The sequence below is a fragment of the Mercenaria mercenaria genome, chromosome 1, assembly GCF_021730395.1.
Source record: "Mercenaria mercenaria strain notata chromosome 1, MADL_Memer_1, whole genome shotgun sequence".
NCBI classification, from domain to species: domain Eukaryota; kingdom Metazoa; phylum Mollusca; class Bivalvia; order Venerida; family Veneridae; genus Mercenaria; species Mercenaria mercenaria.
This window is the reverse complement of record NC_069361.1, coordinates 8,359,840-8,386,837: the sequence shown is the minus strand read 5'-3', so window position 1 is coordinate 8,386,837 and position 26,998 is coordinate 8,359,840. Positions and strand designations below refer to the sequence as shown.

Genomic DNA, 26,998 nt, shown 5'->3' with positions numbered 1-26,998 from the left:
AATTTACTCTTCAATTTGCACTTAAAAGATGTAAGTGTGTTAGCATTGCTTGTTGGGAGGTCAAGGTTATTCCATTGTTTTACTGAATCGGGTATAACTGATTTTGAGTAAATTTCGAGACGTCTAGGCAATGTTACAAAATTAGTGTTGTTTCTAAGTTCATAGTTGTTAGAATTGTGAACTGTTGGAGGAAAAATGTCTATAAGGTAATCTGGAAGCAGTCCGTTATTTCCTTTTTAAGCTAATATTAATTTCTGCATAATTCTACGGTCTGCAAGAGAAACCCAGCCAACTTCAGTTAAAAATTTTTGAATGGAAACGGAACGAGTCAAACCAGTAACAATGCGAGCTGCTTCATATTGAAGTTTTTCTATAGTGTCCTTTTCATATTGAGTACAGCTATCCCATACAACTGAAGCATACTCGAGTAGAGGTCTTAGATACGATAAATAAATGTTGTTAAGAGTAGACCTTTTAACTTTGAATTTTAACATTCTCATCGAGCCGAGTACTTTTGAAGCTGAGGAAGTGATATTGTTTATATGGGTGTGCCAAGAGCCATCATGACTTATTGTAAGACCTAGATGTTTGTGATCGTCAACGAAGTTTAGAGGGGTATTATCAAAGGTTAACGAAGGTTGAGCTATATCTCTAAAGGAGAAAAACATGACTTCAGTTTTAGAAGGATTGAATTTTACAAGCCATTGATTTGCCCAACTGGAAATTTTTTCTAGATCTGAATTTAAAACAGTTTCTATATAAACGGAGTCTGGTGAAGATATAGCAAGTGAGCTATCATCAGCGAATAGTCTAGCGGTACTTATAACAGAATCAGCAATATCATTTATGTATACAAGAAATAAAAGAGGGCCCAAGACCGATCCTTGAGGTACGCCTGCAGTTAATAACCTACTATTTGAAAACGATTGCCCTACAAATACTTTTTGCGGGTAATCTGTTATCCAATTGACCAAGTTTCCTGAAATACCATACTGCTTCAGTTTAAATATAAGGCCTTTATGCCAAACTCGGTCGAAAGCTTTCGATATATCACAGAAAACCATACAGGTTGCTTTCTTCTCGTCTAAAGATGTACAGATCTGGTTATATATATCTACAAGTTGGTATACAGTGGAGTGTCCAGGAAGAAATCCTGACTGATTTTTATATATAAGATTATTGGTGTTTAGATGATTGTACAAATACTTAAAAATCACTCGTTCCATTACTTTACCTACGCAACTGATCAAAGAAATTGGTCTGTAGTTAGAAGGTAAAGATTTTTCTCCTTTCTTATAAAGCGGCATTACATTAGCAATTTTCCATGAAGACGGGTATCTATTTACGATAAGAGATCTATTGAATAAAGTACAAAGTGGCTTAGCTATGGTTTTCGAACATCCCTTTAACATTTTATGACTAATACCATCAGGCCCACAGGCTTTGTTGACAACTAAGTTTTCTAAAACGTCAATTACGTCTTGCTCAGAAATAGTAAAGTGGGAAAGAGTTGTATTAGACTTTGCAACAAACTCAGGTAGAACAGAATTGGAATCGTCGAGAGTTGATACTGATACGAAGTAATCGTTCAAAAATGTAGCTTTATCTACGTCAGAAATAGCAGTGTCATGATTTTCGTTTTCAAGGGGCAGAATTTCTTCTTCGGCTTTAGAATTTTCTTTGACTAGCATTTTTACTGTTTTCCAATACTGTTTAGGATTTGTAGAACTTAAATCATTCATGGAAAATTCAAGAGTGTTATAAAATTGTTCGCGTAGGTGTTTTTTCATATTATTGACACGATTTCTTATGTTCTTGTAACATTGCCAATCTGTTGCATGGTTGACTCAGATACATAATAGAGAAGAAATGCCAATCTAGATGATTAGGCAGTTGTGGGAGACAAAAACAGCTCTAGTTTATACTGATTTTATATAGCTCAATTCTGATGAAAGCTTGAGGCTACACCCAAATATAAAGTATTGGGGTCACCGTCGGTCCATCCATCTCCAGTCCATTGTGTTCATGCTATATCTTCTTAACCACTGGAAAGATTTTCATACAACTAGATCTGTTCTTAACCTCTTGAAGGTTATGTGCAGAGTGCACAACCCAGGTCATTTGGTTCAAGGTCTAGATCATATTTGGAGGTCAAAGGTCAAATAGCTCAGCTTTGTACGGGCTCCAATTTATTGTCTAAACTGATTGGAAGATTTTATAACCTCATCAAAACAACATGAAGAGAACATATCCCATGTCACTAGGTCCAAAGACAAAGAAACTGGAGATTTCAAAGTTAAAGTAGCTTAACTTCAGCTGTGACCCTACTGGACATTGGAAAGGGGAAATGCTGCAAGTTAACTACAAGATTTTTAATTCAGCTGAACATGACTCTTCCTTCTTTTCCAATATTTATTTGTTTTATTTTAATTAATTGTATTTATACTTTACTTTAATGAGAGTTGAGAGTTGGATGTTATAGTTACTTGAAGCCAAGTTTAAAATTAAGTATGAAAATAATGTTCTTCAGATGTACAACTGTATCCAACGGCACTTGTTTATCCTGTTTGCAGATAGAAATGGCATGACTTTAAATGGTGTATCTAAATACTGTTTTGTAGGATGAGGATGGTATTGTACAGGAAGATGCTACAGATATTGTCCAGGGTAAGCCTTATCATTGGAAGGACTGGTGTATGGTGCGGGGGCGAGACTGTCTATATCTGTGGAGTGATGCTGCCGCACTAGAGCTCTCTAACGGCAGTAATGGATGGTTTAGGTTTATTCTGGACAGCAAACTAGCTACAATGTACTCTAGTGGAAGCCCAGAGGGTGGCTCAGACAGTTCAGAGAATAGAGGGGAGTTTCTGGAAAAATTACAGCGTGCTAAGAGTCAGATAAAACTCGGTACACCTAGTCAACCAATTATGACCCATGTGTCAGTTAATAGAATCCTGGTAGGGAACTGGGCAATAACATGTAAGAAGGAAGGAGAGTTACATATACAGAACTCAGATGGACAGCATGTAAGTGCAGTAAGGTTTTTTGGTGTGTTTTCATATGGTTTTTCTGTTTAATGTGTTTTTGATAACCTGTAACTGATTGTAATTGTTATCTCCCAATAGAGATTGTCCGTAGAGAATATACATATGACCTCCCAATAGAGGGGCCTCCGTGGCCGAGTGGTTAAGGTCGCTGACTTCATATCACTTGCCCTTCACTGATGTGGGCTTGAGCCTCGCTTATGGAAATTCGGTTGCCTGCCTGTGATGAGATAATGCACAGAGGGGCTCCTGCGGTCTACCTGCGCAATCAAAAGCTGCAAAGTCGCCATATGACCTATAATTGTGTCAGTGTGACATAAACCAAACAAAATATATCTATAAATTGAGAATATATAATATATGATCTCCTAATAGAAGTTATATTAGATAGAAAATGTAAGTATGACCTTCCAGTAGAGATTATTAGATTGATCTCCCAATATATATTTTAAGTGTGATGTTTCAATAAAGAATATAAGTCGACTTACAGAAGGTCCGTGGTTCTACCCAGGTGCCCGCTTGTGATGAAATAATGCATGGAGGGACACCTGAGGTCTTCCTTAGCCCTCCTGTTTAGCTCAATAGGGAGAGAACAGATCTATGGATCTTAAGGTCGTGAGTTCGATCCCTTGGAGGGGCGTATGTTCTCGTGACAATTTGATAAATGACATTGTGTCTGATACCATTCATCCTCCACCTCTGATTCATGTTGGGAAGTTTGCAGTTACTTGCAGAGAACAGGTTTGTACAGGTACAGAATCCTGGAACACTGGTTAGGTGAACTGCCCACAGTTACATAACTGAAATACTCTTGAAGAATGGAGTTAAAAGAAACAACAAAATCTACCATCAAAGCTCAAAAGTCACAATATGACCTATACTTTTGCTGGTGCGACATTAAACCAAACAAAATAAATAAATTGCGAATGTAAATATTATCTCCCAATTGAGGTTGTAAGTAGGGAATATAAGTATGACCTCTCAGCAAAGATTATAACAATACTGTCCCGATAAATCTTACAGTTTAGCTGAGCTTCCCGGCAGTTTTTTTACCTTAGAAATATAGATTCAGAACAAAATTAAGTATGAGAAGTTGGTATAAGTTACTTTGTGAATTTCTATAATTACTATAGTAGTAAGATATCAGCATATATATTTCAATAAACTATACTTTCAAAATTCACAGCAAGCTACCATTCTTAAGGAGGATTTGGCAGGATTTGTATTTGAATCTAATCGTGGTACAAAACATTCATTCACTGCGGAGACATCACTTGGTCCAGAGTTCTCAGCTGGCTGGGGTGGTAAGAAGAGTAGAAAGTTCAGGTCAAAAGTTGATGCCCTTAGATCAAAGGTTAGTATTGTCAGATATGTATGTCCTACTATGGGATAAGGTATTTGCCTTGATAGCCATGAAGTTCTCAGGGTTACAACACCTAAGGTGGGATAATGTCTCTTATTCCAGAAGCCCACCTGCTTAGCTCAATAGGGAGAGTGCAGATCTACGGATCGTGGGGTCATGAATTTGATCCTTAGTGGGGCGTATGTTCTCCGTGATGATTTGATAAAAGACACTGTGTCTGAAATCACTCGTCCTCTGATTCATGTGGGGAAGTTGGCATTTACTTGCAGAGAACAGGTTTGTACTGGTACAGAATCCAGGAACACTAGTTGGGTGAACTGCCTGCCGTTACATGACTGAAATACTGTTGAAAAATGGTGTTAAACCCAAAACAAACAAACAAACAAGTCTATTCCAGAACTGATTTTTTCCTGGGAAGCAGACTCGTTTGTATTACTATCGTACCTTATAGCTTTCTCCATATATATAGGATTTAGTAACGGCATTATATTTTGAAATGATTTTTGGAAGCACTTGAAAAATATTCTTTTGATTGGTCAATATGATCAGTAACTGAAAGGGAACTATATTAAATTGTTACATAAAACTTTGTTTTACAAAATAATGCATGATAAATGGTAGGTTTATTGAGTGTGGTGTGACTGCAGGTGAAGAGCCAAGCCAGGGAAATCTATGACGAGTATTTTAAGACGGCTGAATCAATGCCACGTAGTATTGTATATAAGATGAAGATGATCGTTCAACAGTTGGAAGCTTCTTGTGCAAAACAAATAACTCAAGTCAAGGTTTGTATCGGGTGAAATCAGCAAGGTTGATATTAAAGGATAAATTTTTTGTTTAGCTTCAGATGACAAAGTGCATGTTTTATGTTTTTATTAACGGTGAAGTACTTCATAAATGAACCAGAATGTGATTAAAAAGAATAAAACACTCCAAATTTATATAAGTCATTATTTGATTAATATTGAAGGTTAATCTTAAAAAAGGAAATGGTATGGAATTCAGCATTTAACAATAATGTAAATGATTTATCAATTATAAGTGAACTGGTCTTATATCTTTACAATCACACACAAAGTAAGGCTTACGGCAGATTTTATAAATCGTCATACTCATGTTGAAAGGTATCAGTATTTTCCTGACTCATTTTATAGAATCCAAATATATTACATTTTTATGATGCTTTTGCACACCAGTGGTCATACATAGATGTTTTTTCCAAGGCAAATCTTTCTGGAGCCATTTTCTTTGCAGAAGAGTACTACATGTATTTTGCACATGGATTAATTGCCACCAAGCACTGTAAATACATGAAAGAAGCGGGTCAAATTATTATCCACTTGTGGTGCCAAGTAATTACTGGGTTGATGAAAAGTGACTTTGGTGAATGTGAATGTCACACTGATGACAATCTCATGTTCAGTCCATCACTTTTTGTGCATCAGCCTTACTGAAATAGCTCACAGTTTATAATATCAGTTTTTCCTTGCATTTTCAATGGCTGTTCTGGTATCTTGTCTGATTAAATTAGTTCTCTTTAGTCAAAAATGTTCCTGATTTGACTGTTGTATATACATGTATGTTAACAGGGTGCTGATGGTCAGTTAAACTGGCAGGAAGAAATGAGAAATGCCCTCGAGGAACTTGTTGACCTGTTGAAAGAAGAACACACTATTTCTGCTTTTGAACTGTATTCTAGTGGACTAGTACAAACACTGCTCAACATACTGAGTAATGTAAGTTGATATCCCAGATTCTTTGGTATTTGCTGAAAATAGTAATGTTCAAGAAGAGACATGTAAAACATTTTAGTTCTAAGGAGCCTTAAAATTGTGGATAAAAAGGAAACAATTCAGTGACTTTGTGACTGGTAAGGTGTATGTCAATGTCACATGTAATGTATGTGAAAGAAAGAATTATAACATGTATGGTAAAATGTCATTTCAGATCATTAAGACTTTCATAGTTGCCTCTTGCGTGAAATGATCATTTGTTTCAGCATTAAAGAAAATAATATTGTCTAGTTAGCTCACCAGAGCCAAAGGCTCAGGGTGAGCTATTCTGATCACTCACTGTCTGATGTCCGTTGTCCGTAAACTTTTACTTTAAACGACATCTCCTCATAAACCGCTAGGCCAATTTCATCCAGACTTCACAGGAATGTTCCTTGGGTGAAGCTCTACAAAAATTATTCAAAGAATTGAATTCCATGCAGAACTCTGGTTGCCATGGCAACCGAAAAGAAAAACTTTAAAAATCTTCTTCTCAAAAACCAGAAGCCCTAGAGCTTAGATATTTGGTGTGAAGCATTGCCTAGTGGACCTCTATCAAATTTGTTCAAATCATGACTCTGGGATCAAAATTGACCCCGCCCCAGGGGTCACTTGATTTTACATAGGAAAATCTTAAAAAACCTTCTTCTCAAAAACAAGAAACCCTAAAGCTTAGATATTTGACATGTAGCATTGCCTAGTGGACCTCTACTAAACTTGTTGAAATCATGACCCCGGGGTCAAAATTGACCCAGCCCCAGGGGTCACTTGATTTTACATAGATTTCTATAGGAAAATCTTCATTTTTTTTAAAAAAATAAACCAGAAGGCCTAGAGCTTAGATATTTGACTTGTAGCATTGCCTAGTGGACCTCTACAAAATTATTCAAATCATGACCCTCTGGTCAAAATTGACCCTGCCCCAGGGGTCACTTGATTTTAAATAGGAAAATCTTCAAAAATTTTCTAAAAATAAACCAGAAGGCCTAGAGCTTAGATATTTCACATGTAGCATTGCCTAGTGGACCTCTACAAAATTTATTCAAATCGTGACCCCTGGGGTCAAAATTGACCCCGCCCCATGGGGGTTACTTGATTGTACATAGAAAAATCTTCAAAATTTTCTAAAAATAAACCAGAAGGCCTAGAGCTTAGATATTTGACATGTAGCATTGCCTCGTGGACCTCTACAAAATTTGTTCAAATCATGTCCCCCCGGGGTCAAAATTGACCCCGCCCCAGGGGTCACTTGATTTTACATAGAAAATCTTCAAACATTTTCTAAAAATAAACCAGAAGGCCTAGAGCTTAGATATTTGACATGTAGCATTGCATAGTAGACTTCTACAAAATTTGTTCAAATCATGTCCCCCGGGGTCAATTTGACCCCGCCCCATGGGGTTACTGGATTGTACATAGAAAAATCTTCAAAACTTTCTGAAAATAAACCAGAAGGTCTAGAGCTTAGATATTTGACATGTAGCATTGCCTAATGGATCTCTACAAAATTTGTTCAAATCTTGACCCCCAAGGGTCAAATTGACCCAGCCCCAGGGGTTACTTGATTGTACATAGAAAAATCTTTAAAATTTTCTAAAAATAAACCAGAAGGCCTAGAGCTTAGATATTTGACATGTATCATTGCCTAGTGGACCTCTACAAAATTTGTTCAAATCATGACCCCCGGGGTCAAATTGGCCCCGCCCCCGGGGTTATTTGATTGTACATTGGAAAATCTTCCAAAAAATTTCTAAAAATCATCAGTTTGACATTTGAAACATGTAGCTCTTATTACTCTGTAGAGCGATATGGTATGTTTACCATTAGGTAAACAATATAGAGTTCACATATTACTGTAACTGATTTATGTTTCTCATTTGTAGAATATAGAAGAACCTAACACAAAAGGCAGCCAGAAAAGAACAAAGGAGAGGATCAATATATTTCGACTTGTGTTCAGAGATAGAGATGGGTAAATATACAAACTATATCTTACCTTTAATTGTGAGGTCAGAAAATAAGATTTTGTTTGCTGATTGCTGACTTTAAAAGTTCCGCACCATCAAAGAATAGATAAATTCTCAGAGGACAGATTATTACTGAGGCTTCAGTCTTTATTAGGATGAAATGTTATGCTACACTTTTGATTGCTGATAATAGTCTAAAAAGCTTACCTGTTCTAATAGTGGTGAATAAAGTGTTACAAGTCAGCCGTGGCTCCAGTATTTTGTTGTAACTGGAGTTCTTATTTAAGAAATAATATATAGCAAAAAGAGTGCTTTAACACTATGCACGATGGGCAGTTATACGCCTGGGGTAATAATTTTACAAGGGCACAGCCCGAGTGAAGTTATTTGTACGACGTATTACCCCCGAGGGTATAAATAATGTTTAAACATGGTTTTTCTATAAATTATTTCAATTCTATTATGCCTTCAATCTGAAACAGTTGATAAAATATAGTAGCACTCTTTTTTTTGGTCGCAACAAAAGTTTTGACGTCACTGCACGGTAACGTGACATCATTCTAGCGCAAGTGTGTTTTAACAGCGACAAGCATATTAGAATATTGTTTATTTTCACAGTGGTATGGCAGTGTCACTGGTTAGAAAACTGATAGCAGTGTTTGAATCTATAGAGAAATTACCAGTATATAGCTACGACCTTAATGGCTCTGGATATGGTCTACAGGTAATAGGTTTACTGTGAAATTAGTAATATTCATTTAGGAATAATTTTTGTGGGTTTCTTTGTTGCATCAAGCCATGAAATGAAGCCCTTACCCAGCTAAATTTCTAAAATGGACTGGTGCATCATTCAATTTGGGCAGTACCACTTATTATTCAAAGGGGTGTTCACTGAAAATTTACTGATCGAATAGCGAACAGTGCAGACCCTGATCTTGGTCTGCACTGATCGTAAAGGCAGAATCACTTGCTGCCAGCAGGCTAAGGGTTAAGCCCCAGTGCAGTCCATTTTATCTCCAGCATTTGAAATATGCAAATTCATATCACAACCAAATTGCCATTTTGACCTAAACCACAGAAATTTCACGGACATGAAATTCAGAAGAATGTGGTATTGTTCTAAATGAGTGTTAAAGATGCAAGAATTTTATTATAAATTGATTTTATTAATAAGTTCATGTAATAGCCAATAAATGGAATAATTTTTAATGAATTCTTAGGACCTGTTTGCTTTCTGAAGTAATACTTTAAGTAGTGTTTGATTTTGTGTTACAGATATTTGCAAGGAAGATAAGATTCCAGTTAGAGCGTGCACCAGGGGAAACAAGTCTCATAGACAGGTCTGGTCGTAACCTGAAAATGGAACCTTTAACTACTGTTGGTGCTTTGGAAAAATATCTCCTCAAAATGGTAAGGAGCTGGGAAGGTATTTACTCTCACTAAATTTCTGGTTTTAAGTTGTTGCTTCATCTCAGAAAATCCTCATACTGTTGTACAATTTACAACGGGAACTCTTTAGATTTGATATTTTTCCGAACTTTGTATATTTTTGCAGTAGAATTTGTGCTTTTAAAAGATTAGTGTTTGATAAAAGCATTCAAATTGTTTGTAATAGATGAAGGTTGTTATATTTTGTTATACAGTTAGTTAAATTGAGGTCAAGGTCACCTTAATTAATAAATATATAGAGCACTTAAATTTAACAGAGTAAAGTTTGTGAATCAGTACACCATATTAACATGATTGTATAAATGAACAGAAAGTTTAATGGTTCAATAGAAGGTCGTGACAACCCCTCCTCAAAATATACTTGTACAGGTTCTTCTCATGAACTAGAGATAAGCCTACAGGTTTCTCAAATGACAGTGAAAAGAACATTTTTTTTTAATGATTAATGACAGGTTGCGAAACAATGGCATGATTATGACAGGAGTACTTTTAACTTTGTGAAGAGGTTGAAAGAAGGACAGACAGTAACGTTTGCACATCAACAAGATTTTGACCAGAATGGTTTGCTATATTGGATAGGAACAAATGGGAAGTAAGTGGGGCAGATGTGTTATATGTTATGTTAGAGAAGTGCTTGGTGTACATTTATAAGCAAAAAATCTGTGTATTTAAAGTGATTACTTTGTAGGATAGTTTGTAGATAGTAATGCGATTTTTTATGCTCTTTTAAAAAATCATATTTAAGTGCTCCTTCTTAGCCACTGTTAATAAAGATTAAGGCATGCATATGCCATGTTATCTTCACTGGATTGTTCTGTTTTGCTAGTAGATGACTTCTTATCACTTTCACTAACCAGTAATTACTGTCCGTTTGAGCCTTTCTCATGTAGCTTAGAAAACCTTCTGACATGACTTGGTTGTACTAAAGTGTGTTATATGAAACACTGAAATAATGCCTGGGGGTGTAAGGAATGCGTTCTATGTTTCTAAAGGATCAGATTTACACGAGAAAGATCTACCTGTAGGATCTTGCTGCATGCCTAGCAGTTGGTCAATCTTTAATTAATAAGATACAAATTCTGGTAGATGTAAACCTGTATTATGTGATGATTTTGTTCTCATTGTTTCACTAGGACTGTGCAAGAATGGATAAATCCAGCTCAGTATAACTTGGTTGTGGTTACATCATCGGAAGGCAGAAATTTGCCTTACGGTAAACTGGAGGATATCCTCAGTAGAGAAAGTGCTGCTCTTAACTGCCATACCAATGATGATAAGTATGTGTACTCGTAGTGTCAATATTCAGTAAAACACTGATTGTCTGAGGTTGCATGGGGATGAGTAAAATTTTGAGTAATTCAGGGTTCAAATGATCCAAACGTAGAAAATGTACAAAAAATGGTGGAATCACATGAGCTTCTAAAGTCAGCCAGAGTGCTAGAGTCATGGATGCCCGAGCAGGCTGTTTTCACAGGATGTACATTTAGTACATATTATGTAATAGTATTAACTGTTTTCTTAAAATGACGAATTAAACTGATAAATATCAGTTGAGAAACAAAACTATAATTATGAAATGTATATATTTAATATTAAAAAACAATAAGATAAGACAATATCCTATCCAGCAGTGCAGATATAAGTATCTCACATTTTGGAATTCCACATAGCTGCAAGTTAATGTATTTTGCAGTGTGCTTTAAAAAAAGTATGTCTGTGCTCTCTAGTATTTTACTGTTGTAGTAAAGAAATTGTGTTTTACAGGAAAGCATGGTTTGCTATAGATCTAGGTGTATGGATTCTACCATCAACATACACTCTCAGACATGCAAGAGGATATGGAAGGTAAGATTATACAAGCTTTGATTATTAATCTTAGAAAAACATTAACTTATTCAAAAGAAATTTGATAGGTAAATTTGAAAAGGAAAAGTTATAGGTAAAAAATCCTTCAAAACTAATAATAATTTTAGGCATGTTTAGCCACAATTATTCAGGCAATTGATGTATATATAAGTCATCCTTCAGTTTTTGTTTTCAACAATTCAGCATTGGCTGATGAATTTTCCTTTAACATTAAAAGTTTGCTATTACAGCAACAGTCTAAATTAAGTAACAAAAGTTGGTGTGGGAGAAACAAGTATTAGTGTGATAACTGATGCCAGATGATGATGATGTCAAATCTGTTTTAGGTCAGCACTAAGGAACTGGCAACTCCAAGTTTCCAAGGATGGTCAGACGTGGACAACACTTTTTGATCATAAGAATGATACTTCACTTAATGATCCAGGGTAGGTTTTCTCTCTTTATTCCAAATTCCATAAGTCAATACAGTTTTCTGTAAGAGGTTTTAGTAAAATAGTGCAAGAGATCTTGGTACTAAGCATTTAAGGCAATATGAAAAATTAGACATAATAGGTAACATAATATTTATGTATCACTTTCATTTTTAGCTCAGCTGATTTTTTTGGGGGGAAAAATGAAGAGTTATTGTCATCACTTGATCGTAGTCTGTGTCGGCATCAGCGTTGCCTGGTTAAGTTTTATGTTTAGGTCAGCTTTTCTCCTAAATATCAAAGCTATTGCTTTAAAACTTGCAACACTTATTCACCATCAATAGCTGACTCTGTACAGCAAAAACCATAACTCCATCCTTCTTTTTGCAAGAATTATGGCCCCTTTTGGACTTAGAAAATATCAGATTTCTTGGTTAAGTTTTATGTTTAGATAAAGTTTTCTCCTAAATATCAAAGCTATTGCTTTAAAACTTATTCACCATCAATAGCTGACTCTGTACAGCAAGATACTTAACTCTATCCTGCTTTTTGCAAGAATTATGGCCCCTTTTGGACTTAGAAAATATTGGATTTCTTGATTAAGTTTTGCATTTAGGTCAACTTTTCTCCATAACGGTCAGAGCTATTGCTTTAAAACTTGGAGCAGTTATTCAACATTAAAAGGTGACTCGGCACAGCAAGTACAATAACTCTACATTGCTTTTGCAAGAATTGTGGCCTCTTTTGGATAGGACAATATTTCTATTATACAGAGACAAAAAAATCAGATGAGTGTCTGCACCCACAAGGTGGTGCTCTTGTTAAAAGAAAGAAATTGACAGAGCTTAGTGTTGTTAATAAGCCAATGATGAAATATTATAACACAGGTCCACAGGTTCTTGGCCACTCGTCCCTCCAAAAGAAGAGGCTCAGGGCTGGCGCCACATCAGACTTCAACAGAATGGCAAGAATGCAAGTGGACAGACACACTACCTGTCCCTGTCAGGGTTTGAGATATATGGCACAGTGACAGGTGTTTGTGATGATTTAGGTAGGCTCTCTTATGAAAAATCCTAAGGTAGAATATTGCATATAATTTTACAGAGTAAATATGTAATGCTATGTTGAACTTTCGAATTTCTTTTCAAGACTTCCTTACTAACAGAGAGATGAATGGTTCACCGTATTTGTCCAGTGTGTCTTTTTCAGTTTCCATTGAGTCTTTAGAAGTAAACAAGAGGCATTAGTGGCAGGTATTAGAAAGCATGTCCTGTATATTGTCCAATGTTTCCAATTACAGGTAAGGCAGCAAAGGAAGCGGAAGCTGTGTTAAGGAGACAGAGGAGATATATCAGAACACATGTTTTAAAACAGATGTCACCTGGTGCCCGGGTCATACGAGGCATGGACTGGAAATGGAGAGATCAGGATGGGAACCCACCAGGGGAGGGAACTGTCTCAGGAGAACTTCATAATGGTACTATTTATATGCCTTAAAGAAGAAATAAATTACATCGTTATTTGATATTATTTATTATTCGTCTGATTATGCTTTCAAACAAGAGGAAATCTGTTATTGCTGATGAATGATTGGTTGCTCATGCCAGACTTACCCATGGTAGTGTCGTGACCTTCCATTAAAGTGTTCTTTCTTCCAGTCCACTAGGAATATTACGTAAGCGTCAAGTTGCAAACAAGCTAGTTAAAACAGTACTTGTTTTTGTTGAAATTTTTCTTTTTCCTGTGTTTTCTGTAGATTTTTCACTCAAAATAAACTTTATCAGTGATAAGACTAGAGTGGAAAGTAGATTACAGATTTAAAAAAGAATTGTTCAAATAGAATATATTGATTAATAGTTTCACTTTATATTTATATAATTATTTACAGTTCAGAAATCTGTTTCTATTTAAGGTTGGATAGATGTAACCTGGGATTCAGGAGGTTCAAACTCGTACCGTATGGGTGCTGAAGGCAAGTATGATCTTCAGCTGGCTGCGTCACATGACCCAGAAAGGTTGAAGCCCCTTCCTAAAGTAGAGCAAGGAGCAGTTGGTGGTGTCAAGGTCAAAGTTACCTCAGCTGTTGGAGATAAAACAAAGGTGAGTCAGCTCTTAATATTCTGATGAATTTGTACTTAAAATTATTTAGGGTCTTTTATCAAGTTTTGGTAAATATCTTTCTTCATGTATTTGTTTGGAATTTATTAACTTTTAATGTAAGTGCTTTTCAAGTTGCTTCACATACCAGCATTAAACATAGAAACAGATTGCTACAAGAACGCATGTTTTTATATGGGTATAATAATGTTTTGACAATTTTGAGGTGATATATTGTAGATGAGTGTACTGACAAGCAGAAAAAGCAGTTCTACTCCAAGCCTGAATGAAGTAAATGATAATAAACCGTCTGTAGCAGCCACAGAACAAGCTGCCTCAGCTGATAATCTTACACAAACTGTCAAATCTGTAAGTATTCTCTCTGTACTGTCAAGATATATTTCATTTTAAAATGGTTGACATCTTATGTTAATTTATATGGGTAAGAACTTGGACAGGGCAATATTAGTTGTGTTTATTGTTTTTACTTTATATTTGCAAAACAAATGTTACTGCGCTTTTCTTTTGCAACATTTTTAGCTCATCTTATTTAAAAAAATTATGAGGTATTATCATCACTTGATCGTCATCATTGACATTTGTTAAAATTTCTAAGTCTACTTTTTCTTTAAAAGTAAAATAGCTGTAGCTTTGAACCTTTGTACACTTGTATACCATCATAGGTGAGGAAGTAGACTAAGAACCATAAGGGTTACTATTGCATGCATTTTGTCAGAATAATTGCCCTTCTTGTAATTAGAAAAAAGTAATTTCTTTGTTAAAATTTTTGTGGATGTCCTATTTTCTTGAGGATTGTAAGAGCTATGGCTTTAAAACTTTGTACGCTAGTGGATTATCAATAGATGAATATCTCAGCCAAGAACCATAACTCTAGATGCATCATTTTGTCAGAATTTTGGCATTGTATTTAAAAATCGGAATTTCTAGCCTTGACTATGTCCACTTTCCTTGAAAACCTATGAGAACTATGGTTTTGAAAAATTTTGTACTCTTTGATTATCATCAGTGGATGAGAAAGTAAAACTGAAAGCCAGGAACTATAACTCTCACTTACATTTTGTCGGAATTCTGGGCCTTTTGTACTTGGAAAATTATAAGGTCTTTGTGAGGTTCATGTTAATTCATTACTATAATTAAAAGCTATTGTTTTGAAACTTGAAGTTTCACCCAATAAACTTTACTTTACTTTTACTGATAATGAAAGTTTTCTTTTGCAGGTGGCTGAGAATTTGGCTGAAAGCATGATGAACTTGGCAACCTCAGATGCTGGAGTGAAGGTCACATTACAGACAGTAGATGATGAACTTGACCTTGACAACAACAGCTTACAAGAGGAGCCATCCCAGCCTGCAGAGCCCACAGTCCTTGTTCATGCCCAGGGTGATGGTGCCAAAGTGAGACAAGCTGAACCACCCCAGGAACAGGAGCTGGCTGGAGTTGAAGTCAAAAATGAAGGTCAATGAAGCTAAATGTTATAAATTCAAATTGTCACAAATTTAGAAAATTGATTATTAGCTACTTCCATAGTTATATAATTTTGAATTTATTTCTTGATTAGCCAACTTCAAAACATTTTTGAAGTAAGTCAGTCTTTAAGACGTAAAGTGATAACTGTTTTACTGCCATGTTCTATGATGAAGTAGAAAAAGGATGAACTGAATTTCTAAGGGGAAAGGTAATGGAAAAACAGAGAAGTGTTGCCTTAAAGAAATATAATTTGTATAGCATTGACAGTGAACTTTAACATTTGGTAATACAGGTGCTACAGCAGAAGCCAAAGCAGAGGTAAAAGTTGTTGAGAGGACCAATCAAGTAAATGCGAGTAAAACTGACGCTCAAACTCGTACCTCTCCTACTAACCCAATGTCTGTGAGTGTACCAAACCTGCCAGCCAGTATGGAGCAGTCTATGAGTCTCTTGGAAACATTTGCTGCAGTAGCAAGAAGAAATGCAGGAAACAACATGTTGAGGAGTAACAATGCGATCAGTCTGGCAAGATTGTTACCACCTAACTCACCCAGTGATTGGACAGGTTTGTGCAGTAAGCTTCATTTAAATACTTTACTTTAAAAGCATTGTATCACTTTTAAGTGTTTATATTAGCAACAAGTTCCTTCTTTCTTATTTTTCTCATTTCTAAGACACAATAGATTTTACTTTAGTTTTGTACATCTACAGATACATGTTTTTTTTACATATGCCTAAATAAATTAGTGCTGTGAACTTCGGAAAATAATCTGAGAATAGTTGCTAGAAAGTATTTGGTTCACATTATTGAAGATGAACTTATATTTCTGCAGATACCCTGTTGTCAGCTGCCCAGAGTTTTCCAAATTTGACAACATCTCTGACCAATACATCAAATACCCTGACAACAACACAGACTATGGCTAATGTTACGTCCTTAAGTCAGGTAAGCATCATAGAATCAAATGTTAAAAGCACTTCCAAATGTTACCCAGAATAAATTATCATATACCCCCATAAAGCCCTGACATAGTATTTTGATTGCTGACATTTCTTCATTAGAAGTTGGATTTATAGTTTAATAAGTTTTTCAATGTAAATGTATAACGTTATGGATTTATCACTTTGAAAACAAAACTAAAATCTTAAAAGGTTTTTTCTTGTTCTCTGTTAATGTAGTGGGAAGGGTGAGAATGTTCATATGGTGATATGTAAAACCGTATTTTGGTGTGTATAGGTCGCGGTAATGTATAGTCCGCATCTAATTTTTGCTCTGGAAATGGTCGGAAAATTTAACTTCTAGCGTATTAGTCGCAGTTAAATTTCGGATTTTCCCCCAGCAATATTTAATATTTACCGGCAAAAAAAGTTATGGTGGCGGCCATATTGATGCCGTGGACTGAATTATTATCAGAACCTGATTGATGGAAATTGGACAGTGTTATTTTCGTTCCCAACCGTTTCGTACCAACAGAAGTATCGGTAACAGACTACATCAAAGAAAAGCGGCTTTTTGACACTAATTGGCAGCAGACTGTTTGCGTTTACATTCTGTTATCATGCAAGTTAAAGTGTGAATTGTTTGCACAGCAATTATAACACCTTTCCGTGTCATGTAATTAACTGCGTTCTTTTGATTCTGAGTAAAAAGATTAACAAAATACCTCTTTTTGAATTTTTTTCTTTTATTTAAAAATCAAAAGTAAAAAATTATCTTTCAAGTTTTTTAATACGCTAAGAATTAGTATAAACAATGTTTGGAATGGAGGACGGATCTGTCCGGATTTTATCCAACCCGGAGTACATGTCAGTGGCGTCCAGTAAAACGAAAGTAGAAACAAACGTAATTCAGACTGCAAAAACATCTTTGAATTAAAGTCATTCGTAATTTTAATAGTCTGTATGGGTTATTTACAATATATTTTATTGAAAGTAACCACTATTCGTTGAAAAGCCGCCGATATTGATATTTTTTATCCATTTTGTTCGTTCGTAACAGATACATGTAATTTTGCGAGAGCTGCGGTCAGAAAAATTGGCCCGAAAAAATAACTGCTGGCAATGTTCTGTCATATAGGTCGCAGGAACTTTTTCAGGCAGCAAAATGGGTAGAAAAAGTGCGACCTATGCGCACCAAAATACGGTATGTATTCTTTGCTTCATGGTTTGCTTTAGATTGATACTAGTTTATATCTGTTTAAAAAAATTGTATCATCTTTATTTGTAGATCTTAGAAAATTAGAGAAAAATTAAAAAAACAAATGGATTTATGTGTACTTTCAGGCATTAACGAGAAGTTTAACATCAACATCGAGTGAGAGTGACAATGAATTCCTTGAAACATGCCGTCCAACATCTCTGCTGACAGATCTGGAAGATGATGATGAATTACCAGAGCCAGATGATGACGATGATGAAAATGATGATGAGAATGAAGATGATGACATGTATGATGATGTTCTTACTGTGGTGAGTACTGTACATGATTTATAACAGGACTAAAGTTAAGAGGATGTTGCCCTGCTTGGTAACTTAGTAGGGAAGTTGTGTGAAAAACCAGTTGGGAGGAAAAATGTTCCTCTTTGACTGAAATTCATTCATCTCTCTTTGTTGTTTTATGTTGGCAAGTTGTAAGTTTCTGAGTGGTTCTGGAGAAGTCTCTGTAAAGTGTTAGGTTAACAGACTAACTTAGGCCATTATGAAATACTGTTATAAATTTAAAATCTGTAGATGCTATGATTATTGTATTAATGTACAAGTGTTTTTGTAGGATGATGAGGTAGATTTAAGTAGAGAAAGGAAGAAGACATGGGATGATGAGTTTGTACTGAAGAGACAGTTCTCTGCTCTCATACCCGCATTTGATCCCCGGCCAGGACGTACAAATGTGAACCAGACACAGGATGTCGAAATCCCACCTCCAGGTGCATATCTACATCTTTAGAACTTCTTTCCTGAATAATTGAACTATTCCTAACTGTTATGCCATATAGGATTTAATTGTTGCCATGAGAAAAATTTGTTGAAATTTTTGTTTAATTTTAATGTACACCTATAAATTTTGTGTTAGTATAAGTTAAAACCTAACAGAGGCAAACAAGCAGTAGACCGTGAGAAATGGCAAATGTTATTTCCTGTGACGAATTATGAACAGTTGTTGCAGATTATTGTTGTTGTTGATGTACTGATAGAATACATTTTTACAATAATGTTAGGAACTGGTGAGGAAGCTGTGAAACAGGAGAAGGAACAATCAGAACAGCCAAGGATCGTCCTCTATCTGAAAACACCCATGTCACTTCCAGGGGTATAACTCTTATTTTATGTTCATTTCTTATTGAAGAAAGAGATCAAACAATAAGCCACTAATCGTTTTTAATTCCATTGTAATTCCGTTTGTAAATGACATATTCTTAATAGAAGCATTATTTGCAAATGGTGGATTAAGAGCAGTCTGTACCTACTGTTGGATTCACCAAAATCTGTAATGGTTTCTTGTGAAGTGCTGTATATTATTTCAAAGGTCTCTTTTGGTGTTAATAGGATCTTTACAAAAATTTGTTAAAGTTTTAGGCCAGTTTTTTCCCCTTATGTTTTTGCATTGAAGTGTTGCTTTTATGCCAACAAAAATAACTTTTTGGTGTCCAGAATAACTATAATGAGAAATTAAGGAAAAACTTGTTATGGAAAAGGTGGATCAAACAGACTAGTAGATAGCAGACTTAGAAGACTAGTAGATAGCAGATTTAGAAGACTAGTAGGTAGCAGAAACTTCGATTTGAACATGGTGACTGAACATAAAATGAGATGATAAAAGAACATTGTAGATAAGGAGTTAAACAGGAGTTTTTTTGAAACCAGTTTGATGATAATTAGATTTCAGATAAATAAAATTACAAGTGAGATATGTAGACCATGTTATCATGTACTTGCAGGTTGTTGATGAAGATCTGCCTCTAGTGGACGACCATGCATGTATATTTAGATTTATCCAACAATTACTGGTAACTGGTTCCACAGCAAATAGAAATGAGAGGCTGAAACGAATTTGGGAACCAACTTACACGTAAGATCTTAGCTGACTCTTAAAATGTCCTTGAAACACTCGAAAAACCAAAGTAAGTTTTGTACTTTTTGACTCACCTGAACTTTATTCAGTAGAGCTGTTAATATATGCTGATGTGCCAATGTCCATCATCCTGTTTCAGCATTTTTACTTCTCATGGACCATTTTATGCATTTTCAGCAAACTTGCTCTGTAGCATTTTTGTATGGATCTCTCACAGATTTGTTAAAATGATATGGCTTGAACCCTTACAACAGCTTTCAGAGCTAAAAACAGAGAAAACCTTTTAACCACTTGATGCATCTTCACCAAACTTATTCTATATCATCCTTGTATAGACCTCTCTCATGTTTATGCAATGGTTTTAATTAGCCACTTCTAGCGGCTGTCAGAGCTAAAAATAGAAAAAAACCTTCTGCGCTTGAACTGCTTGTTTCGAGAAAAATAGTCCTTGAAAAAAGGTGTTTGAAAAGTCATCTAAAAGTTAGTACTTGAATTTATCTCAGATGTTTTGTTTGAACCATGTAAACAAGATCCAATATAGAAATCGACTTTTATTTTCTTTATTGAATGAACAAGTTTGATGTTTGATTTCAGTATAATGTACAGAGAGTTGAAGGACGGGGAAACCAAATCGGAGTTGAATATGAAGGAATCTACTGGTACAATACAGATACTGAATGAATGGGAAACACCGAGAAGCAACGATCCTATGGCCTGTACAGTAGATCATGTACTCAAGCTTCTGCAGAGATTGTATGCCCTGTCCATGGAACAGGGTGTAGGCAACAACAAATATGGTAAATAACTATACTACTCTACCTTACATTGTACAGCTGTTGTCAAAAATATTGACAGAAAATTTGTGTTAGGGAGTAATGTTCTATGGTTTACTCAAGACAATGTTTCAAATACCAGGCAGAAATAATAAATGAGAGGATTTCATGCTTCAGATACTGCAAAATCATTAATAATTGAGCCGCGCCATGAGAAAATCAACATAGTGGCTTTGCGACCAGGATGGATCCAGACCAGCCTGCGCATCTGTGCAGTCTGGTCAGGATCCATGCTGTCCGCTAACAGTTTCTCTAATTCCAATAGGCTTTGAAAGCGAACAGCATGGATCCTGACCAGACTGCTCGGATGCGCAGGCTGGTCTGGATCCATGCTGGTCGCAAACCCACTATGTTGGTTTTCTCATGGCACGGCTCATATGGTTCAGTCAATCCGCGAAGTTTAATTCCAACGCACAAGTAAAATGCCCATTCATTCTATGTTCAAAAGTTGAAATCCACCAATTCATATCCCCACGAAATTGCCATTTTGACCAAAACCACGAAATTTCATGCCTACAAAATTAAATGATTTAACATTAACAGGCAGATAACAGAAGTTAACAGCCAAGAGATCGAAACCAGCTTTGATGCTGTACTTGAAGAAAAGATGATTTGTATTGTATAATTAAGTACAAATGATGCCTCTGATGGTGTTACATGTTTTCTTTTCCAGACAATATGGACATGTCTCTCAACATGAGTGTAGAGGAATTTGTCAGTAAGAAGGCGACAAATAAATTAGTTCAACAAACTAAGGTAAGCTCACTTCCAACTTTCTGGTGCACTGTAAAAGTGATAAATAACTATTTTAGATTAGAGTAGGAACACTAGCAGTGGTAACAGGGTTTTTGGTGTATAGCATCATTTTTTTGCAAGATCCTATTAATAAATTGTACAACATTCAAAATGTCTCTGATGGTGTTAATAGAGTTAATAAAAATTTAAAATATCTTTGAGAATGTCAATTTGAAGGCTAAAATTGTTTTAAAAATCTGTCAGTTGTTTGGGTTTTTTATGCCCCCGAAAGGAGGCATATTAGGTTTCAACTGTCCGTCCGTTAGTTCGTCACAACGTTAACTTTGCAACGTTAACTTTGCAATGTTAACTTTTTGCATGAAGGCACTTTACTCGCGAACCACTGCACCCAGGACCTTCAGACTTCACATGCTAATAGTACTTATTGAGTACACGACCCCTATTGACTTTGGGGTCACCAGGTCAAAGGTCAAGGTCACCAGGTCAAAGTTCAAGGCGCTGCGGGTGCATTTGTCACCATTAGTGACAGCGCTAGTGATGGGCAAATCAGTTAGATTTGCCAACCGATTAATCGGCATAATCGGACAAGCCAACCCATTCGATTAATCGGATATAATCGGATAATCGGTTACTCTAGTTGCATATTTATAAGTTCATCTCGCAGTGTATGTTTTATGTCATTATTTAAGAAATGAACCACACAGACACCAAATATCCTATTTCTATTGTATCCCTTCATAAACATAAGTAAGTTAACAGCATAAAAGTAAAATATTTGTGAAGATAGTAAACTTCAAATCAGGTACTGGTCTCAATTTCACCAGAGACTCTTATCCAGTGATATATTGTGTTATCAAATTAAAATCATATGGAGCAAAAAAGTATCAAGGATTTATTAATTCTATGATTTCAATCCCACAAAATCAAAAATTGAAAACACCTTTGCTAATATGCTTGTGTGAGTCTTACAGCATGCTATGCATACTGCCATACTAATGTCAAGTGTTTAGATTGATGCTTTTCCCAGCTTAATTTTGTAAAAGCCATATATCTTCCAAAATCTGGGTGATCACAGATGAACTCAGTTTCTTTTGAGACTCTGGAGGAAGCCATTTTTACGTAGAGTAGTTTCCCTTGGCGTAATTGCCCCAAAGAACAGTAAGTTGCAGAAAGAAAAGGCCAGAAACAACTAAATTATCCGTTTGGGGTGCCAAGTAATTAATCGGTCAGGGAAAAGTGAAGTCGGCGATCGCTCTCATGAATGCAACGTCGACGATTATTCGATTGTCGCCGATTGTAGGCCCATCACTAGTGACAGCTCTTGTTTTCTCAGAAATTTGACAAAGTTCTTGAATAGAAATGTTGCTTTTATGCTAATTTAGACATCCTGAAGGTATTTGATATTTCATCAACAAATAAAACCAAAATTTATGTTTAAAAGGAAAAAAGTGATGTCTGATAAAATTCAAAATTAATATATCTTTAAAATTACTGTTAACCCCCCACCCCCCCACCCCCCCTTGAACTTTTTAGCGATATATAGTATCAATGGTGTTGTCTTATATTTAAAGAGAAATCAAGAAAGAACCTTAAACATACATTAAGATTACATATGTTTTGACATACATGTACAATAGTGTATATACTTTGGAAATTGGTCAATTTTGGCTGTGGAAATATCATTGTCAATCAGTTAAAAAAATTATGTGTTTTGTATACACATATTTTTTTTCTGATCAAGTTTGTGTTTATTTCAGGATCCACTTGTCCTGGCCAGTAATGCCCTGCCTAGCTGGTGTGAGAGTATGACAAAGTGGTGTCCAATGTTGTTTACATTTGAAACAAGACAGCTCTACTTTACATGTACAGCTTTTGGAACTTCCAGGTATGTTCTTTGAATAGATGAAATAGTTAGTGAATAAAAAGGAATAGGAGCTGTTTGTACACAAAAGTTGTTTAAACAATTACAGTCACAGTCCAGTTTATGACTAGAGTTAGAACATGCTAAAGTGTACATGTATATAAATACTGGATTGTCAGAGCTGAATTTGTATCTGAATGTAAATTGCAGTACTCCGCTACAATTCTAATGCATTAAATGAGGCCATCTTTGATGTAGTCCATTTGTACAGTCTAGGTGAGGATACCTATATCTTGATAAGTATAATATAGATGTCTATCAGTTTTGACTGGTGATTTTATCATGTATGCCCAACAAACATTGTTACTGTTGAGGACAGACATCTCTAAATCAAACATTGTATCTAGTAGTCAGGATTTCTTATTTCGACTGTTGATATTATTACAGGGCAATAGTCTGGCTACAGGGTAAGAGAGATCAGCATCTAGAGAGACATCGAGGTCCTGTACCCCGCAGAGATGATGGTGGCGAGTATAGAGTTGGCCGTCTTAAACATGAGAGAGTCAAAATTCCAAGAGGAGAACGCTTATTAGAGTGGGCAATACAGGTAATAAACTTTCCAGTTAGAATAGCACTATGAGTTACAGTTTGTTACAATAGGCCTTTTAGGAAGTAGAAATTTGTTTGACACTTAAACTAGGTTGTGTTCATTAAACCAAGTGTATAGTATGTTTTTTGCTGTTTCCATTGAGGAAATTGAAAGAAGAACACTCATTTGAAAACTTCCTGATCACCAGTATATGAAGTAAGAAATACTTAAATATTCAAGTTTATGCAGCATGCGTCTAGGTCTTATTATTAAGTGAAGGTTCACTTTCACCAGCAGTTTTGACATCTCAACTGGACAGGAGTTTAAATTATGGAGTGTCTGCATATTGAATTTAAGTATCTTCACCATTTATAGTCAGTTCACATGATGTCTTCCTTACTTGAAACAATGTTAATGTCAGACTGTTATTTCACTAGTTTAACACCAAAGATATGGCGTTATTTCATTCCCACAATGTCAAACATGATAAATGATGTCTGCAATTAACCTGTGACACTGTGTCTTATATAGATGTTGAAGTTCCATGCCCAGAGGAAGTCTGTACTGGAGATAGAGTTTAATGGTGAGGAGGGTACGGGGCTCGGCCCTACTCTCGAGTTCTATGCCCTGGTAGCAGCAGAACTACAGAAGACAAACATTGGCATGTGGCTGTATGATGATGACTTCCATGAGGACATTGAGAGAGATGTAAGCATTTAAGCATTATCTCTGTTTACATGGCAGTATCTTGGTGAAAATTGAACTTACACATTCCTATATTTGTCTTAAAGTTAATGTAAGGAGAAATTAGATAGTAGTGAAAATCAGTCTGTTTACTTTTGGATTAGGTGGTATGTATCCGAGTGAAGATATGGAGCAACATTGACAGAATGGAAATAATTATTTTTAGATGTTTTGATAAAATTTAGTGAAGTCAAAACGTCTAATGCAAAAATTGAAATAAATGGATATTCTGATTGTAAATCGTTTCTAGCTTTGAACTGAGTAGTACTTCATTAATTGGTCTTAAAGTGAAGTTCACACTGACGTCCATAAGTTATTACCAGATCTTGAACGCAGGTAAGTAACAGTATCTAAGGAAGTCTGAAAATTTAGAGTTTTGTTGAATGGCTTGATCTGATAGCAGTTTCACCCAAACTATTTTTTTCCAGGCATATTGTCATTTGTATAAAAATGTTTTATCAAAATGAAATGAAAAATAAAAGATTTGTATTTTTTTCATGTACTGAAGAAAGTAATATGCATATTTAATTAGATTTGAGACCAGGGTTAGAATTGTTAAATATCTAGTTCATGTGCTGTTGAATGTAGATGAAGTCTTTGGGAGATGAAATTAATTCGAGAGTCATTTTAAAGGTAATTGTTGATGATAAAATTGTTGATTTTTTTCTCCAGGTTGATATTGGTGAAGGTGTAAAGCCGAGAGGATTTTACATTCAGAGATCAGGGGGACTCTTTCCAGCCCCTTGGCCCCAAGACTGTGCAGATCTGGACAGAATAGAAAATTTGTTTCACTTCCTTGGTATACTGTTAGCAAAATGTATACAAGATAGTCGCCTTATAGACCTTCCTTTATCTGTACCATTCCTGAAGTTAATGTGTATGGGTGAAGTAGGACATAATATTACACAGCAGTACACTCAGTCTCTTGCTAAGACAACCAGTAATATGACAGAATCAGTTACAAGTGAAGGAAGTGAAATATTCACTGGAGATGACATTGATAAGGAATTAATTCTGGATCCCCCGAAGCCTCGCCAGCCAATGGTGCCGCCATGGTACGAGGGAATACTATCGGAAGATGACATGGATATTATAGATCCACACAGGTCTGGTTTCCTGAAGCAGCTGAGGGAGCTGGCAGCAAAGAAACAGAGGATAATGAAAGATAAGACAATGTCTGAAGATAAGAAGAACATATGTCTACAGGAACTGGCCCTACCAGATCCCAGGATCCCGTCTGCTGGAGTCTTCCTTGAAGATTTAGGGTAAAACTACCTTTTGAATACATTTATTCTTTGATCATTTAATGGTTGGTGAAATATTTACCTGTTGCCTGATCAGACTGTTAACATTTCTATGGTTTTGCAGTATTGAAATTGTGAAAAGTAGCTTAAAATTTATTTATTCTTTCTTTACAGTTTTACTGCATTGTGTAATTATTATGTTAATTTGACAACTTTTTCATTGTTATACATATTTCCAGTCTGTGAAAATAATTTATGGACATTATAATAGTTTAAATGATTTTGTTATAGACTTAATCATATTTTTAACAAGTTGATACGTATATAAGTTGATGTTTGACAATTCTATTTTCAGACTGACATTCCAGTTCAATCCTTCCTCCAAGAAGTATGGCTTTACAGCAATAGACCTTAAACCTGATGGGGAAGATGAGGTATATACTCTTTACTGAATCTTTCAGGCTCATATATATATTGTGAAATCATTAATATTTGTCAGGTGATTAATGAAAAAGTAAAATTCCTGTTCATTTCATCTTGAAAAGACGAAACCCATGAAATTATCGCCATGAAGTAACTGTTTTTGCCCAAACAACAAAATTTTCATGCCCATGAAATTAAACGAATTTACAGTAGCTGAATTACTATGAAATTAAAATGTTACATAATACAGGAATTCATGTTCAGTAACATAAGTTTAGCCAGGTTTTTTGGTAGCAAATAACTATTGCCATTGATCTTTCTTACGACTGGGATTTAAGTTTCACAGTTTCTATCTCTACAACTTAATGAAGGGAGTGGTAAGGGGAGGACAGTCCTTGTATTTATATTATGATCTATGCTGAGAATATTTAAAATGTTGTAATACTGTATATATTCATTTCTCAGGAGGTGACATTACAGAATGTTGAAGAATACACTGATCTTGTATACGACCTCTGTCTCAACTCTGGTATCCGTAGACAGATGGATGCGTTTAGAGGTACAGTATAAACTGTAGTAACTGATACCTTTCATTAATAGGAAGTTTTTGTGTAACAGTAGTTACAGTTACTGAATACTGTTAGATACAAATATATATAGTATCACATTTATTCTACTTCTGTACATTTTAAAAGAGATAATTGATGTTAGTTATTTAGTGGTTTGACAAGTTATGTAACACAGATTGTCAGTCTGAAACGAATATTGACTAGTTTCTTTTTTTTCTTTTTTTTGCAGTTGGCTTTAACAAAGTGTTCCCAATGGAGAAGTTACACTCCTTCTCCCCAACAGAGCTGGGTACTATACTATGTGGAGAACAAGCTCCTAGCTGGACAAAGGAGGATATACTGAATTACACAGAGCCAAAACTTGGATATACCAAGGAAAGGTAGGTTATTTCTGTGTTGATCCGAATGTCACTTGATGTTTAGCTGGAAGTAGAAAGATAGTGAACCTGACCGC

General features: G+C 35.5%; 2 protein-coding genes across 3 annotated transcripts in view; one reads left to right on the top strand and one right to left on the bottom strand.

Annotated features, from left to right (window-relative positions):
• Positions 1-26,998, bottom strand: part of LOC123545048 (uncharacterized) — a 550,315-nt gene that overhangs the window by 416,683 nt on the left and 106,634 nt on the right. The gene's annotated exons all lie outside the window — the stretch shown is intronic.
• The window catches only part of LOC123545047 (E3 ubiquitin-protein ligase HECTD1-like), a 64,193-nt gene that overhangs the window by 35,011 nt on the left and 2,184 nt on the right, over positions 1-26,998 (top strand). The window contains exons 12-42 of one of the 2 annotated variants that reach the window (XM_053539044.1): positions 2,622-3,026; positions 4,231-4,398; positions 5,055-5,192; positions 5,997-6,143; positions 8,063-8,151; positions 8,765-8,870; positions 9,422-9,556; positions 10,048-10,187; positions 10,729-10,872; positions 11,360-11,440; positions 11,788-11,886; positions 12,759-12,922; positions 13,172-13,348; positions 13,784-13,971; positions 14,209-14,337; positions 15,207-15,444; positions 15,749-16,021; positions 16,290-16,402; positions 17,740-17,925; positions 18,227-18,380; positions 18,672-18,763; positions 19,392-19,522; positions 20,120-20,322; positions 21,032-21,114; positions 22,872-22,999; positions 23,423-23,582; positions 24,096-24,272; positions 24,981-25,573; positions 25,908-25,986; positions 26,441-26,534; positions 26,774-26,924. In XM_053539044.1, coding sequence (XP_053395019.1) covers positions 2,622-3,026; positions 4,231-4,398; positions 5,055-5,192; positions 5,997-6,143; positions 8,063-8,151; positions 8,765-8,870; positions 9,422-9,556; positions 10,048-10,187; positions 10,729-10,872; positions 11,360-11,440; positions 11,788-11,886; positions 12,759-12,922; positions 13,172-13,348; positions 13,784-13,971; positions 14,209-14,337; positions 15,207-15,444; positions 15,749-16,021; positions 16,290-16,402; positions 17,740-17,925; positions 18,227-18,380; positions 18,672-18,763; positions 19,392-19,522; positions 20,120-20,322; positions 21,032-21,114; positions 22,872-22,999; positions 23,423-23,582; positions 24,096-24,272; positions 24,981-25,573; positions 25,908-25,986; positions 26,441-26,534; positions 26,774-26,924 — 5,165 coding nt within the window. Of the gene's footprint in view, positions 1-2,621; positions 3,027-4,230; positions 4,399-5,054; positions 5,193-5,996; positions 6,144-8,062; positions 8,152-8,764; positions 8,871-9,421; positions 9,557-10,047; positions 10,188-10,728; positions 10,873-11,359; positions 11,441-11,787; positions 11,887-12,758; positions 12,923-13,171; positions 13,349-13,783; positions 13,972-14,208; positions 14,338-15,206; positions 15,445-15,748; positions 16,031-16,289; positions 16,403-17,739; positions 17,926-18,226; positions 18,381-18,671; positions 18,764-19,391; positions 19,523-20,119; positions 20,323-21,031; positions 21,115-22,871; positions 23,000-23,422; positions 23,583-24,095; positions 24,273-24,980; positions 25,574-25,907; positions 25,987-26,440; positions 26,535-26,773; positions 26,925-26,998 lie in introns of both variants that reach the window. The other variant, XM_053539038.1, reaches the window with a different exon arrangement.